At 36.5% G+C, this 16,653-nt stretch overlaps 3 protein-coding genes across 3 annotated transcripts in view; 1 reads left to right on the top strand and 2 right to left on the bottom strand.

The window, feature by feature from the left end:
• Positions 1-16,653, bottom strand: part of LOC100936299 (zinc finger protein 208) — a 255,057-nt gene that overhangs the window by 201,571 nt on the left and 36,833 nt on the right. The window lies entirely within an intron of this gene.
• LOC100443599 (zinc finger protein 257) overlaps positions 1-16,653 on the top strand; it is a 247,528-nt gene that overhangs the window by 89,459 nt on the left and 141,416 nt on the right.
• LOC100443962 (zinc finger protein 208) overlaps positions 7,537-16,653 on the bottom strand; it is a 45,951-nt gene continuing 36,834 nt past the window's right edge. Inside the window, exon 2 of the mRNA XM_054540013.2 lies at positions 7,537-12,931. Coding sequence (XP_054395988.1) covers positions 11,043-12,866 — 1,824 coding nt within the window. The 5' untranslated portion in view covers positions 12,867-12,931 and the 3' untranslated portion in view covers positions 7,537-11,042. The remainder of the gene's footprint in view (positions 12,932-16,653) is intronic.

Consider the following 16,653-nt stretch of genomic DNA (forward strand, 5'->3'; position numbering starts at 1 on the left):
TGCCAGGTCCATTATGTAGGTGATGTGACTCTCTTCACCTGCCTGTGCACCACCCAAAAGGGGCATTGTGACACATCTCTGAATCAATTTCCTACATAATGTGCCTCTTCTCTGCTGCCTGAGAAATACCCTCAAAGGGGATTGTGATATGTCTCTGGGCGCAGCACCTGAATGTTGTGATTCTTCTGCCTGGACTCTACCTGGAGAAAATATCACGATATGTCACTGCGCCCTGCACATGAATGATGTTACTCTCCTGCCTGCGCCTTGCTTATAGAGGGGATTGAGACATTTTTCCAGGTGAAGAATTCAGGTGATATCACTCTCATTTCTCAGCCTTTCTCACAGGTAAGATTGTGACATATTAGCCCAGCACACAGATGAAATTTTTCCTCTTGTATGCAAACCCAGCCAACAGGTGCTATTGTCACCATAACACATGAATAAAGACCACTGTTGAGGCCCTGAATCTTATATTCTAAGGTAGACAGCAAGGGAAGGGTCCCTGGAGAGCCCCCAACCCATGAGTCAGTATCTCATAACCACATACCCACCAAGCCGAGCATAATGGCACACACCTGTAATCCCAGTGACTCAGGAGGCTGAGGCATGAGAATTGCTTGAACCTGGGAGGCAGAGGTTGCAGTGAACTGAGATCACACCATTACACTCCTTTACACATTACACTTGGGCAACAGAGCAAGACTCAGTCTCAAGAAAAAAAAACTCATCTTTCACCAATATTTTAATAGTTTTATGTCTGCACACTTAAGCATCAAGGACAGGACCCTGGATGATGATAAGTGCATATTTCAATTTATATAGTAAAAAATGACCATCAGAGTCTAATAAATGATGAATACAGCAACATAATACTTCATAATATCATTCCAGGTATGTTTGACAAACAAGAAGGTTGCATAGGACCTTCTTGTGCTACTCATATGAAGTGTTCTTCTCTCTCACTTTAATCTCAACTCCCAACCTTACAACTACCACATACTCACATACACAGAATAAGAAAAATTAACTTATTTTCTTAGAAGGCTGTGATTCACATTTTATTCTATTACACCTTTTCCACATTGCTCCTATAATACTGTTGAAGTGTATCCTTTTTCACCAGAAGAATACTTTTGTGAATGTGAATAGACTGACACTGGAGAAGACCAGCTCAGCACACTCACTTGAATGATCCCTTTGCTTTTCAGGCAGTAAAAATCGGGGAGTGAAAATAAAGTGACTGCAGATTAAGCAAAGAGTTATACATAGAAAAATATTTGTCAATTGTTTGAAGATTACATTGCATGGTCTACAACTTTTAAAATATAAAGTGCCTAACACAAATACTGCACAAGAAAATAGAATAAAAATGATGGAGTTGGCCACAAAGGACAGCCAAAGCTGTACTATAGCAATATAGAAAAATCCATATCTACTGTCAGAAGAAGGCAACTTGAAGTATTTGGAAGATGTTTTCTAAGAAACTAAAAATATTTTTAGTTTTAGATTCTGTAAAAAATGTTTCTTAAGCATTTTAATTTTCAAAAAAATTTGAGTGCATATTTTGTCAGCTTAGTTTCTCTGAAGAATTTAAACATAATAGAGTAAAATAATACATATTAAAAATTTTTCTGGCAATAGAGCAACTTAATTCCTAGATTAAAAATGTAAAATTTTACACAATTTTATGCTGAACAATTTAATCAAAAGCTTCTTTCTTACAACTGGGAGAAATGACACAAAGATTCAACTTTTATGTTGGGTGGGAGAGAAAATGATTACCAGGGGCTAGAAAATTGTTTCACTAATCAATGTTGATTTTTATTGCTATATTGTCTCAAATTATGTTAATAATAAAATAATGGCCTTGATCCAAAAAATTTTTAAAAACTTATTGCTTCAATCAGCCAAAATTTAACCAAAAGAAGGCATAGAAATAGAGGTATTTAACAGTCATAATTTATAGTATAAAATTAAAATGTTTCTTGAAATAAAAAAAGAAAAAGGGATACATAAACAAATAAGAAAAGGAAAAAAAGTGGATTCCTCACGACAGGTAAGGTGTGAAATCAACCTAAGGGTCATTAACAGGTGAATGAATTTTAAAAAGTGGTATATTTACACAATGGAATGCTCTTTATTCCTTAAAAAGAAAGAAGTCTTGGAGGTGGGCTCAGCACTCTGTGTCTTAGCAAGCCTTGCAGGGACTCTGATGTGTGCTGAAGTTTGAGCGTCACTGGAATGGATAGTGTCCATATGATTGCTGGGTCACCCCACCTAACCTGAATATCAGGAACATCCCGAGTGAAACCAGTCAGTATATTGCAGCTCTTTCTCCAGCCACAACCAGAAAGTCTTTGCTTCCCCTTTGCCTTCCACCACAATTGTAAGTTTCCTGAAGCCTCTCTAGCTGTGCGAAACTAGAAAAAGATGCACACCCAAAAGCCCCATTTGAAGCTTCTAGACAGAAAGCCAAGCATTTGGAGAGCCCCTTTGGACAGTTTTAAACACAATTGTGGAAAAGAAAGCAACTCTACTCAGTATGAAGATGATGAGAATGAAGATCTTTATGATGATCTACTTCCACTTAATAAATAGTGACTTTAGAATCCTTAACACAGCACTCAGCTACCAATGCCAATGAGAAAACTTCTGCATTACTGTTGAAAATCTGTTCACGCTCTCCCTCTCCCTCTCTCTCCTGTCTCCCTCTACTTCTTTCTTTGGTCTCCCTCTGTTGCTGAGGCTGGACTGTACTGCCGTGATCTCAGCTCGCTGCAACCTCGCTGCCTCGGGCTCCTGTGATTCTCCTGGCTCGGCCTGCGGAGTGCCTGGGATTGCATGAGCGTGCCACCACGCCTGACTGGTTTTTGTATTTTTGGTGGAGATGGGGTTTTGCTGTGGTGACCGGGCCGGTCTCCAGCTCCTGGCCTCGAGTGATCTGCCCGCCTCGGCCTCCCGAGGTGCTGGGATTGCAGACGGAGTCTCACTCACTCAGTGCTCAATGTTGCTCAGGCTGGAGTGCAGTGGCCTGATCATGGCTCGCTACAACCTTCACCTCCCAGCCACCTGCCTTGGCCTCCCAAAGTGCTAAGATTACAGCCTCTGCCCGGCCGCCACCCCGTCTAGGAAGTGAGGAGCGTCTCCACCTGGCCACCCATCTTCTGGGATGTGAGGAGCCCCTCTGCCCGGCCGCCCCATCTGGGAAGTGAGGAGCGCTTCTGCTGGCCGCCATCCCATCTAGGAGGTGAGGAGCACCTCTGCCTGGCCGCCCATTGACTGGGATGTGAGGAGCGCCTAGGCCCAGCCACTCCATCTGGGAAGTGAGGAGTGTCTCTGCCCAGCCACCCCATCTGGGATGTGAGGATCGCCTCTGCCCGGCCGCCCCATCTGGGATGTGAGGAGCGCCTCTGCCCAGCTGCCCAGTCTGGGAAGTGAGGAGCACCTCTGCCCAGCCGCCCCATCTGGGAGGTGTACCCAACAACTCCGAAGACAGCGACCATCGAGAACAGGCCATGATGATGATGGTGGTTTTGTTGAAAAGAAAAAGGGGAAATGTGGGGAAAAGAAAGAGAGATCAGATTGTTACTGTGTCTGCGTAGAAAGAAGTAGGCATAGGAGACTCCATTTTGTTCTGTACTAGGAGAAATTCTTCTGCCTTTGGATGCTGTTGATCTATGGTCTTGCCCCCAGCCCCATGCTCTCTGAAACATGTGCTGTGTCAACTCAGGGTTAAATGGATTAAGGGCGGTGCAAGATGTGCTTTGTTAAACAGATGCTTGAAGGCAGCATGCTCTTTAAGAGTCATCACCACTCCCTAATCTCAAGTACCCAGGGACACAAACACTGCGGAAGGCCGCAGGGACCTCTGCTTAGGAAAACCAGAGACCTTTGTTCATGTGTTTATCTGCTGACCTTCTCTCTACTATTATCCTATGACCCTGCTACATCCCCCTCTCCGAGAAACATCCAAGAATGAGCAATAAATACTTAAAAAAATAAATAAAATAAAATAATTTTTTTAAAAAAAGAAAATCTGTTCGCCACTCCTTTTGTAGGTGTTCTGAGTTGGGTACCAGATGTCAATTATCTCATTATTAAGATGGCTTCTAAGTTGATACATTTTTGTGACACATAATGAGTGTTAGTTGAGGTCTAGCTGTATGCTGAAAAATGCTGATGAAAAATGTTGTCTACATAGAGGATAGTCAATTTATATTAACTGTGAGTTATACTACGAGCTATACTTAATTCATTTAGAGTTTATTTGGTCAGCTTTTTTTATATTTCAAAAAAAGAAGAGAGATTAAAAAGTGTTTTTAAATATATATTCTGCTCAAACCACCATTTCCTTTTTTTTCTGATTCAAAGGACTTTTTCAAGATCTTTCAGGGATTATATTTTCTTTCACCTTCTATCTGCATTCTCTTTCTTCAGCCAATTGATTAAAAAAGAGATGCAGAGAAGACACATTTGCTTCTCATCCACACATCACTTCCACTTGCTATTAGTCAATGTGAGTAGAGCTGAGAATAGCAGTTTTCTAGCATGACAGCAATTTCTCAGAAAAAAGCAACACTTGGAAACAAAACTATAAATCTTTCATCAAAAGCTAATGTATTTTAAGCAAAATAAGCAGATGCATCAATAATAAAATGCTTGTGGTACAATTTATTTTGATTTATATTGAGTTCGGATTTGACCAAAAGCTAGAAAATATAGAACAGAAAAAAGAATATTATCTGAAATAAGAATATTGTAAATGAAGTTGTCAATAGAAATAAGAATATTATGACTTCATGCTAATAGTCTCATCTATGGTTGTAAAACATCAAATGCTTTTTATTATAAACTGTAGTTCATATAAGTATTCCATTTATATCACCCTCTTTCACTATTTCAATGTCTTCTCCACTTTGTATCAGTGGAAAACAGGCCAGCTGCTTCCAGGAAAGCAGGTAATGCTCTTCTTACTTTAACAATGTTGATGAAGAGCACTTGTTTTGGTGATACCCCCACGCCAAAAACTGTTATTTTGCCTGAAGTACTCTATATTTGTTAATAAAATAAAATTATTAGCCAAGAGGAATGTATCCATTCAAGTTTAATGGAATTTTGGTTACATTTAAGTGTCTCTGACTTTCGTGGAATATTGAAATTTTTATGAATCTAAATTGAGTACTATAATCTTTTACTAAAAGACTTTTTGAAGTGGAGTGATATTTATAAAAACTTTTCATAGCATTGAAGAAATGTTTTAACCATTTTCCCAGTAATTACTCTAAACACAGAATTTTCCATTTTTAGTATTCACTCTGAGTCACTCATGAGAAATTGATCTTTACGAATGGGCAAAAAAAAGGTGCTGAGTGGAGGTGCAACACATTGCACATCAATGCTTTTCACATGCGCCTGTTAGGGTCTTAATTTGATTGAACTGTCATTTGCATAGCTAGACACTTACTGAATCTAGTCATACTATTTTTTGGCAAAAAATGCCATGTTACCCATTAGTTTTATACACTTATTTGCTTGGCTGAAAAAACTAAATCTTCTCTTAATTTATTCTAAATTGAGAGACTAGATTTACAGTCTGGGTCTATAATAGTAGTTGAATGTTTTTAATACTATTCTTGGCAAATTCTCATATATTCACTTTCAAAATGGATATAAATTTTATGAAAAGATAAGGAGTTGACAAAAAGTAAAAAATTTCAAAGAAGTTAAGTTTTGAAATCTATTGCACAGCAGGGTAACTATAGTTAACTATAAACTATTGTATATTTCAAAATAACTAAGAGTAAATTCCAAACGTACCACCACAAAAATGATAGGTAAGCAAGTTCATAGATATGTTATTAAATGAAACTTAATTATTCAATATTTTATACGTATACTAAAACATCACATTGTATCACATAACTTTATGCAACTGTGATTTGCCAATCAAAAATACTAATACATTTTTTAATGAGAGAGTGAAATAAGCTTTAAGATATTGCACGAGAGAAAAATGTGGCTGTTCATCTTAAAATTTTAGGAAACATATACACATATATACATTTTATTTCAAATGGCTTGCTCATTTACAGATGTAGGTAAGTAAACTTTTAATATCATGAACAGTCAGAACCCAGCACTCAGAAATAGGCTGTTGATTTTTAATATTCAAAATAATATAGTACTTTAAGACAGTCTCTAAAGCAACAGTTTACAGTAAAATTCTAAGTTTTTAAATAAATGATTTCCTTCACTTGTTAGAAAAAAATTTTAATATATATTTCTAAACTATATTGAAATTTATCAAATTAACATAAATTTATTAAACGAGTAAATAAAAAAAAATATGCCTTCTTGTCTCTAATTATAAAACTGACAGACTCTGCATTTAACCAAATACTTTGGTAAATGGATTTTAACAATGATATCTGTCATGACTTAAAACAGCCACTAGTTTTAATTTAGAAGTATATTAATTTTTATATTAAAATCTAGGATTAGCCTATTACTATATAGAAAATTTGTGGTCTGCATGTACATCATCATCCATTGAGTGGTCTACAGTTTCTGAGTTTCAGAAATGCTAATATAAGAATACTTCTTCCAATTGAATAATTTAAGTTTTCTCAGTGACTAAAAAAGATTGGAATTACTAATCACTCACTTACAATGTGGTTTTAAATGTTATTTAATGAAGATATATAAAGTTTCTTTTAAAATCATTTTAACAACTGATTTCTTTTGCTTTTTCACTTTTATTAGAAAATAAGTATGAACATTTATGTTACTACAGCCTATAAATTTTATTTAAATCTAGACACAATGCTAATCTTAAAAGATCTGTATGTTTAAGATTATGGATAACCTATTTACACTTACTTAGAAGATAAATAACTGCTTTCCAGTAAATCAAATGGGGCAATTTTGACTCTCAATTATAAGCTATTAAAATATTAATACTATCACCTATGTGGAAATTTTAGGTATCTGCATGTTCATGTTTTTTAACATATAATAAATCAGAAACTATAAATTTTCATAAACTATAAATAATAAACTAAAAATATAAAGTATCACTTTCTTTTTCTCAGTTTTGAAATACTGTCATTATTTCTAGGTGATATAACACTCAATTACAGAGGCTGTGGCTGTTGAAATTAGAAATGTCATGGTTGATTCTTCTTTACTTGCTGCCTTTTTATTTCCCACAAACACAGCAGCACAAGGAAGGCAAGAAATACTACACCTTGATTGCAAACACACCAGTGCCTTTCTAGAGAGAATAAATGTATGAGCATATTCACTTGAAATTCATGGCATCTTTTGCTCAAGTACAGACTTTCATATGGAAAATAATAAAAACAATAATTTCACACTGCAATAGCATAAGAAAAGTACTCTAAAAATACCTTCTGACCCATTATTTCTATTTTTCACAAGAATGATTGTGAGGGAATGAGAATTTGCAGCACTGTGAATTCAACAGAAACCCCCACTTTCTGTTGAATTATTTTTGGAATGTGATCATAAGACTTTTCTGCCTTTTTTTTTTTTTTTTGGAAAAAATGTTTTACATTTCTAATTCAGTGATTCAGCATGATTTTTAGTCTCACACTTTCAAAAATAGTTCATTCTGAAAAAAATATGATTAAACAACTTAACACATTTTCCCCCAAAAGAGTAACAAATTAAGTCTATAGTCTAGTGCACAGTTAATACATAAATAATAAAGGTGTAATCTGTTTTACCTGCACACTTGAAAATAAAACACTTTTTGGGCTACAGACCAAGAACTTTCAGAGAGGTTAGCTTATAAAATGTGAGGAGACTTGGTATAGAAACATTCACCACTATGTCTTAAGGGGTGAAAATTTGTCTTTCACCCCTAATTTCAAACATTAACCCAGAGCTGGAAAAATAGAACATGTCATTATAGCAGAAAGCATTTTATTATTTTTATATTTAAGGGGTACATGTGCAGATTTGTAAAACAGGTATACTACATGATATTGAGTTTGAACACTTAATAATTCCATTGTCCAAGTAGTTTACATCATACCTAAGCCAATTTTCAATGCTTGTCTCCCTTCCTTATTGTTTTCATCTTTGTTTCCATGTGCGCCCAATTTTTAGTGTCCATGTATGAGTGAGAACATGTGGCATTTGTTTTTGTGATGCATCAATTTGCTTAGAATAATGGCCTTCTGCGGCATTCATGTTGCGGCAAAAGACGTTACTTCATTCTCTTCCATTGCTGCATGGTATTGGAGGTTGTGTAAGTACATCATTTTTCTTATCCAATAAGACTCATGGGTAACTGGTTTAATTCTGTTTCTGCTATTGTGAATAGTGTTGCAATGAACATGTGAGTGCTGGTGTCTGTTTGGCAAAATTATTTATTCTTTTTTGGGGAAGATATCCAGTAATGGGCTGGATTGGTCAAATGGCAATTCTATTTCTAGTTCTTTGAGAAGTCTCCAAACTGCTTTGCACAGGCCCTGAATTAATTTGCATTCCCACCAACAGTGTAGAAAGATTTTCTTTTCTCCACAACTTCAACATCTTATTTATCTTACTTTTAATAACAGTCATTCTTACTGGTGTGAAATGGTATCGCATTGTCACTTTGATTTACATCTTTCTGATAATTAGGAATGTTGAGCAATTTTTACATGTTTATTGGCAGTGCTTATGTCTTCCTTTGAGAAGAAGCTGGCTATTCATATCATTTGTTTGCTTTTTTATTAAATGTTTTATAGATTCTGCGTATTAATCCTTCATTGTCTGCAGTTTGCAAATATTTTATTTCATACTGTAGGTCATCTATTTACTTTGTTGATAGTTTCTTTTACTGTGCAGAAGATCTTTGCCTTAATTAGATGTCATTTTTTATTTTTGTTGCACTCATGTTCATGTTAGTCATAAATTCTTTAGAGAGGCCAATATTTTCTAAGTATTCTTCTAAGAATTTTGTAGCTTGAAGACTCACAGCTCAAGTCTTTAATTTATGTTGTTTTTTATATATATATAGAAAAAGGTAGGACTCCAGTTTTCTTCCACATATGACTAACCAGTTTTCCCAGTATTATTCACTGAATAGGGATTTAATTCTGTTGGCTTTGTAAAAATAACCTGGGTGCAAAGTACAGCTTAATTCAGGACTCTCTCTTCCATTTCATTGGTCTATATGTATATTTTTGTACCAGAACCATGTTATATTGGTTACTCTGATGCAATCTGTGCTCACTGCAACCTCCACTTCCCAGTTCAAGTGGTTATCTTGCCTCAGCCTCCCAAGTAGCTGGGACTACAGGTGTGCACCACCATGTTTAGCTAATTTTTGTATTTATTTTTAGTAGACATGGGGTTCCACCTTGTTGGCCAGGCTGGTCTTGAACTCCTGACCTCAGGTGATCTGCCCATCTTGGCATCACAAAGTATTGGCCTTACAGGTGTAAGCCACTGTGTCTGGCAAAAAAAAAAAATCGGTATTTTTAAGATAAAAGTATACTTTACATGTAAATGTAACTCTTCAAAGGTCTACTTCTTTCAAAGTCATATACAAATAATTTTTCTTTTTAAAAACTTTAGTTTTGGGTTTTTTTCTATACTCAGCAGTCTGATTTAGTGTAATGTCTGAAGTTTGAAAGATAGGTATTTCTACTGTGAATTATCTGATATTTACATAAACAATTTTGGATTAAATATTTTTATATTTACTGTATCTGCAAAAATATATTTTAGTATAAACTTTTGTGTTTTATAATTCTGTAGTTTTTGTAAAAATGTTTTTCCAAATTTATTAAATTTGCAGTTATTCTTCAATATAAATTCCCTGATGTTGAGCAAAGTTGGAAAAACTACCTCAGGTTTTCCTGTAGTACAAAATGTGTACAATAAAATCTGTGATACAAGTACATGTACTACAACCCTCTTTATATTTGTAACGTGTTTCCTCAAAATAAATATTCTTCTGTACTTTAAGGGCTTTTATTTTCTGAAAGATCTAGTGACAATAATTGCACTTTTAATACTTTTATTTAGTATGAACTCTCTGACGTTTAATAAGATGTGAGAAGATATTAGTGGCATTCACAATTTTTTTTTCCCAGACAGAGTCTCTCTGTTGCCCAGGCTAGTATAAATGCTTTCCTTTGCAATAAGGCACGAGTATTGGTTAAATGTTTGCCATTGTTTATTCTAGTAGTTTTCTCCAGTATATTATCATACCTACAATCAAGTGTGACAGCCATTTAAAGGCTTTGTCACATTCCTCACATTTCTAGGATTTCTCGTCCATATGATTTCTTTTATATTCAGAAAAGTCTGAGGTGTTGCCAAAAGCATGGTCTCATCTTTCAAGTTTGTAGAGTCTCTCTCATGTATGAATTAGCTTACATCTGTTAAGAATCTGAGGTTCTGTTAGAGGCTTTCCCACATTCTTCACATGTGTAGGGTTTCTCTCCAGTATGACTTGTCTTATATGTAGTAACCCTTAAGGACTGGTTAGAGGCTTTGCCACATTCCACACAATTGTAGGAATTCCCTCCAGTATGAATTACATGAATGTTTAGTAAGGATTGAGGAACAGCTAAAAGGCTTGCCACATTTTTCACATTGGTAGGGTTTCCCTCCTGTATAAATTCCCTTATGTTCAGTAAGGGTTGAGAACTAATGAAAAGCTTTGCCACATTTTTCACATTTGTAGGGTTTTTCCTCCAGTATGAATTCTTTTATGAGTAGTAAGGTGTGAGGACCAGTTGAAGTCTTTATCACATTCTTCACATTTGTAGGGTTTCTCTCCAGTATGAATTCTCTTATATTCCATAAGGTTTGAGGACCGGTTGAAGCCTTTCTCACATTATTCTCATTTGTAGTGTTTCTCTCCAGCATGAATTTTCTTACATGTAATAAAGGTTGAGGACTGTTTAAAAGCTTTGTCACATTCTTCACCTTTGTAAATTTTCTCTCCAGTATGAATTTTCTTACATTTACTAAAGACAGAATCAATTGAAAGCTTTGCCACATTCTTCACATTTTTAGGGATTCTCTCCAGTATGAATTTTCTTATGATAACTAATGGTTGAGGATGACTTAAAGGCTTTGCCACATTCTTCACACTTGTAGGGTTTCTCTCCAGTATGAATTCTCTTGTGTCTAGTAAGGCTTGAGGATCTGCTGAAGGCTTTGCCACATTCTTCACATTTGTAGGGTTTCTCTCCAGTATGAATTATCTTATGTTCAGTAAGGATTGAGGACCAGCTGAAGGCTTTGCCACATTCTTCACATTTGTAGCGTTTCTCTCCAGTATGAATTACCTTATGTTTAGTAAGGATTGAGAATGTACTAAAGCCTTTGCCACATTCTTCACATTTGTAAGGTTTCTCTACAGCATGAATTCTCTTGTGTTTAGTAAAGCTTGAAGACCAGGTGAAGGCTTTGCCACATTCTTCACATTTGTAGGGTTTCTCTCCAGCATGAATTCTCTTGTGTTCAGTAAGGCTTGAGGACCAGCTGAAGGCTTTGCCACATTCTTCACATTTATAGGGTTTCTCTCCAGTATGAATTCTCTTATGTTCCATAAGCTTTGAGGACGAGTTGGAAGCTTTGCCACATTCTTCACATTTGTAAGGCTTCTCTTCAGCATGAATTGCCTTATGTGTATTCAGGGTTGAGGCCTTACTAAAGGTTTTGCCACATCCTTCACATTTGTAGGGTTTCTCTCCAGTATGAATAATCTTATGTTTAGTAAGGATTGTGGATCGATTAAAAGCTTTCCCACATTCTTCACATTTGTAGGGTTTCTCTCCAGCATGAATTCTCTTGTGTTCAGTAAGGCTTGAAGACCAGCTGAAGGCTTTGCCACATTCTTCACATTTGTAGGGTTTCTCTCCAGTATGAACTCTCTTATGTTCCATAAGCTTTGAGGACGAGTTGAAAGCTTTGCCACATTCTTCACATTTGTAGCGTTTCTCTTCAGCATGAATTGCCTTATGTGTATTCAGGGTTGAGACCTTACTAAAGGCTTTGCCACATTCTTCACATTTGTAGGGTTTCTCTCCAGTATGAATTATCTTATGTTCAGTAAGGATTGAGGATCGATTAAAAGCTTTCCCACATTCTCCACATTTGTAGGGTTTCTCTCCAGCATGAATTCTCTTGTGTTCAGTAAGGCTTGAGGACCAGCTGAAGGCTTTGCCACATTCTTCACATTTGTAGGGTTTCTCTCCAGTATGAACTCTCTTATGTTCCATAAGCTTTGAGGACGAGTTGAAAGCTTTGCCACATTCTTCACATTTGTAGGGTTTCTCTCCAGTATGAATTCTCTTATGTTTAGTAAGGATTGAGGCTCGATTAAAAGCTTTGCCACATTCTTCACATTTGTGGGGTTTCTCTCCAGAATGAATTACCTTATGTTTAGTGAGGATAGAGAAATTACTAAAAGCTTTGCCACATTCTTCACATTTGTAGAGTTTCTCTCCAGTATGAATACTCTTATAATAAGTAAGGGGTGAGGACCAGCTAAAAGCTTCGTAACCTTCTTCACATTTGTAGGAATTCTCTCCAGTATAAATTATTTTATGTTGAGATAGATGTGAAAGCATGCAAAATGATCTGACATATTCTTCACATTTCAAAAGTTTCTTTCCAGTATGCCTTATCTTCTGTCTGTTTGAATTTGAACATTCATGAAAGACGTTTGCATATTTGCCACATTGAAATACGTTGCTCTGTGTAGTTGTCAAACTCTGGTTAAGTTTATTATAACCTTCTTTGTGCACCTTACACTCATCCACATTGGTACAACCAATTTTTAAGTGTAAATTCTCATGTCCACATCTTTCATATCTTCTCAATATCATTTTTTGGACAGAATCTTCTATGTCTTGCTCTGGCCAAAGGTCTTGAGCAAAATGAGAACATATAACTGAAAAGAAATAAAAATAACAAATTAGTCTACATATTAGACTCAGATAAATACAGTTTCCAAATCTAACCTATAAAATTATTCAAACTATATTAGCAAGATGGCATTGCAATATGACACAAGCCCTAATTCTTCATAGACATATAAATGTAATAAAAACATACAGACCAAAATACATATGTAGATAATTTATACATGAGTTAAGTGTGTGCAGTTCCTGAATTAAGCCCAATGCAAACAGCCACATAGAACACAAGAAAAGTTTGTTAAATTTACCCAATACAACGCTTTCTGCTCCTCAGTATTACCTAGTCCCTTCAGAAGTAAATTGTCAATTTCTGTTTTTGTTTTTTTTTTTTAAGGAAAGTAAAATATTGACACATCCAATTTAATTTTTGTCTTCTACGGCCCTTTCCACACACTGATTTCTGTCTCCCATGACAAAAAGTGCTGAAATACATGGTGGTATACTTTGAAATGACAGTTTGAGCCTGCTGAAATCAAAGGTAAATGCACTGCAGCAGAGCACTGCAGTGCCGCAGAGAAAACAGGTGTACCAAGTGATTACTTTTCAGAAGAAACATAAATAATCTCTTTTAACTAAAAATAAACACAAAATGTCAGACAAGACAAATCTGAAAAAGATGTTTGAGAGACCCACATAATCTCTAGCCAAGACCATTATTTTCTGACTATGCCAGGACAAAGCTACATTATAAATTTTGTGACAGATGGCCTTTTTAAATCTCCAAATCTCAAAGATTAGTCTACACAAAATAGGGCAATATAATCCTATCAAAAATATTATAAAGTTTTCAGGAAGAAACCATTAAAAATGTATATACTAATTTTAAAAATTGAATAACACTCAATGAGTGAAACAGGAACACAAAAGACTATAGAAAATGAGAAAAATGAGGATAAGAACAAAAATAACAAGTGAATTGTCAACACCAGATTTGCAGGCCAGAAGAGAACAGTGTGATACAGTCAAAGTTCTAAAAAAAAAAAAAAGAAGCTATAAAGTGAGAATAAATACCATCAGCAAATCTGTCCTGCCTAATAGAAAAAAAAAAAAAAATCTTTCAAAATAACCAAATTCTTAAAAAGTATATTGGTACTGCATATGTCTTCCATAGGAAAGATTCTGAAATAGTTCTTACCACTGAAAATAACATAATGTAAGAAAACAACACCTAGTCATATAAAAATACATTATTTTCTAGGAAAGATATGAACACACACAAAAATTGAATTTCTAGCATTATTCTAATGGTGCAGAAAACATTTTTAATTATTCTCTAACATTTGAGAGCTAAAAGCATAGGAACTATTATAAACATGTTAATGAATATACAACATAAATAGATAAACTTAGCAACATCAGTGAAAAACTTAAGAGCAGACATAATGAGGACTTTTTTATGCAACTGAAGTTAATTTTTCACCTGATTAAAATATATTGTTTTATCTTTAGAGGTTTTATGTAATCCTCAAGGTACCACAAAAAAAAAATCTGTATACATACACACACAAAAAAAATAAGAAAATGAAAGCCTATCAATACAAAAATCAGAAAGAAACAAAGGAAGACAGAAAGAGAAAATGAAGGACAAGATGCAAGAAATAAATAGAATAGTTAATAAAATAAAAGTAACTCCTTTACTTTCAGTAAATTATTTAAATATATGGAAAATTAACTTTCAAATCAACAGATTTTTAATAGATTTATTAACATTTTTTCTTGTGAGACAAAGCTTTACTCTTGTTGCCCAGGCTGGAGTGCAATGACACTATCTCAGCTCACCGTAACTTCTACCACCGAGGTTCAAGCAATTCTCCTGCCTCACACTCCCGAGTAGCTGGGATTACAAAAGTCCACCAACACTACCAGCTAATTTATGTATTTTTAGTAGAGACGAGGTTTCACAATGTTGGCCAGGCTGGTCTTGAGCTCCCGACTTCAGGTTATCTACCTGCCTCAGCCTCACAAAGTGCTGGGATTACAGGCATGAGCCACTTTGCCGAGGCTATTAAAAAATTTTAAATATCAAGATCCAACTTGCCTTTCTACAAGAGTCAGATGAAATCTAATGTTAAAAAGACAAAGTGGCAAGATGGAAGTAGACATTTCATGCAAATATTAGTCAAGTGAGAGCAGAGGAGGTCAAAATAATATTACACAAGCTAAATCTTAAGTCAAAGACTCATATTTTATAAAATACACTTGACAATGAAACTCCAGAGACAAAGAAAATATTAAAAAATAATAGATTAACTGGGAATCTGTGAAACATCTGAATGTGTGTGTGTGTGTGTGTCTCACATTAGGATTACAAATATATAAAGCAAATATTGACAGAATAGAAGAAACACAAGGAGATCAATATAATTATAGTAGGATATTATTATAACACACTTTCTGTAATAAAAATGAAAATAGAGGAGGCTGGCAAGATGGCCGAATAGGAACAGCTCTGATCTGCAGCTCCCAGCGAGACTGACACAGAAGGTGGGTGGTTTCTGCATTTCCAACTGAGGTACCCGGTTTACCTCAATGGGACTGGTTGAACAGTGGGTGCAGCTCATGGAGGGTGAGCCAAAGTGGGGTGCGGTGTTGCCTTACCCAGGAAGTGCAAGGGGTTGGGGAAATCCCTCTCCTAGCCAAGGGAAGGGTTTAGGGACTGTACCATGAAGAACAGTGCTCTCCAGCCCAGATACTGTGCTTTTCCATGGTCTTCACAACCCACAGACCAGAAGATTCCCTCTGGTGCCTATGACACCAGGGCCCTGGGTTTCAAGCACAAAACTGGGAAGCCATTTGGGCAGACACCAAACTAGCTGCAGGAGTTTATTTATTTTTTTTTCCATAACCCAGTATAGCACCCAGAAGGCCAGAGAGACAGAACCATTCACTCTCCTGGAAAGAGGGCTGAAGCCAGGGAGCCAAGTGGTCTGGCTCAGTGGGTCCCACACCATGGAGCCCAGCAAACTAGGACCCACTGGCTTGAAATTCTGGCTGCAAGCACAGCAGTCTAAGCTTGACCCGGGAAGCTCGAGCTTGGTGGGGGAAGGGCGTCTGCCATTGCTGCTGCTTGAGTAGACTGTTTTACCCTCACAGTGTAAACAAAGCCACCCAGAAGATTGAACTGGGTGGAGCCCACCACAGCTCAACAAGACCAGACTGTATCTCCAGGTTCCTCCTCTTTGGGCAGGGCATCTCTGGAAAAAAAAAAAAAAAGGCAGCAGCCACAGTCAGGGGCATTATAGTAACAACACCCATCTCCCTGGGACAGAGCACCTGGGGGAAGAGATAGCTGGAAGCGCAGCTTCAGCAGACTTAAACATCCCTGCTGGACAACTCTGAAGATAGCAGTGCATCTACCAGCACAGCGTTCAAGGTCTGCTAAGGGCAAGTTGGTCCCTGATACCTGTGTCTCCTGATTGAGAGACACCTCCCAGTAGAAGCTGATAGACACCTCATACAAGAGAGCTCTGGCTGGTATCTGGCAGGGGGCCTCTGGGACAAAGCTTCCAGAGGAAGGAACAGGCAGCAATCTTTGCTGTTCTGCAGCCTTCGCTGTGATACCCAGGCAAAAAGGGTCTGGAACGGACCTCCAGCAAGGTCCAGCAGATCTGCAGCAGAGAGGCCTGACTGTTAAAAGGAAAACTAACAAACAGAAAGGAATAGAAGCAACATCTTCAAAAAGAATGTTTACTCA

Source organism: Pongo abelii, chromosome 20 (genome assembly GCF_028885655.2).
Source record: "Pongo abelii isolate AG06213 chromosome 20, NHGRI_mPonAbe1-v2.0_pri, whole genome shotgun sequence".
In the NCBI taxonomy this organism is placed as follows: Eukaryota; Metazoa; Chordata; class Mammalia; order Primates; family Hominidae; genus Pongo; species Pongo abelii.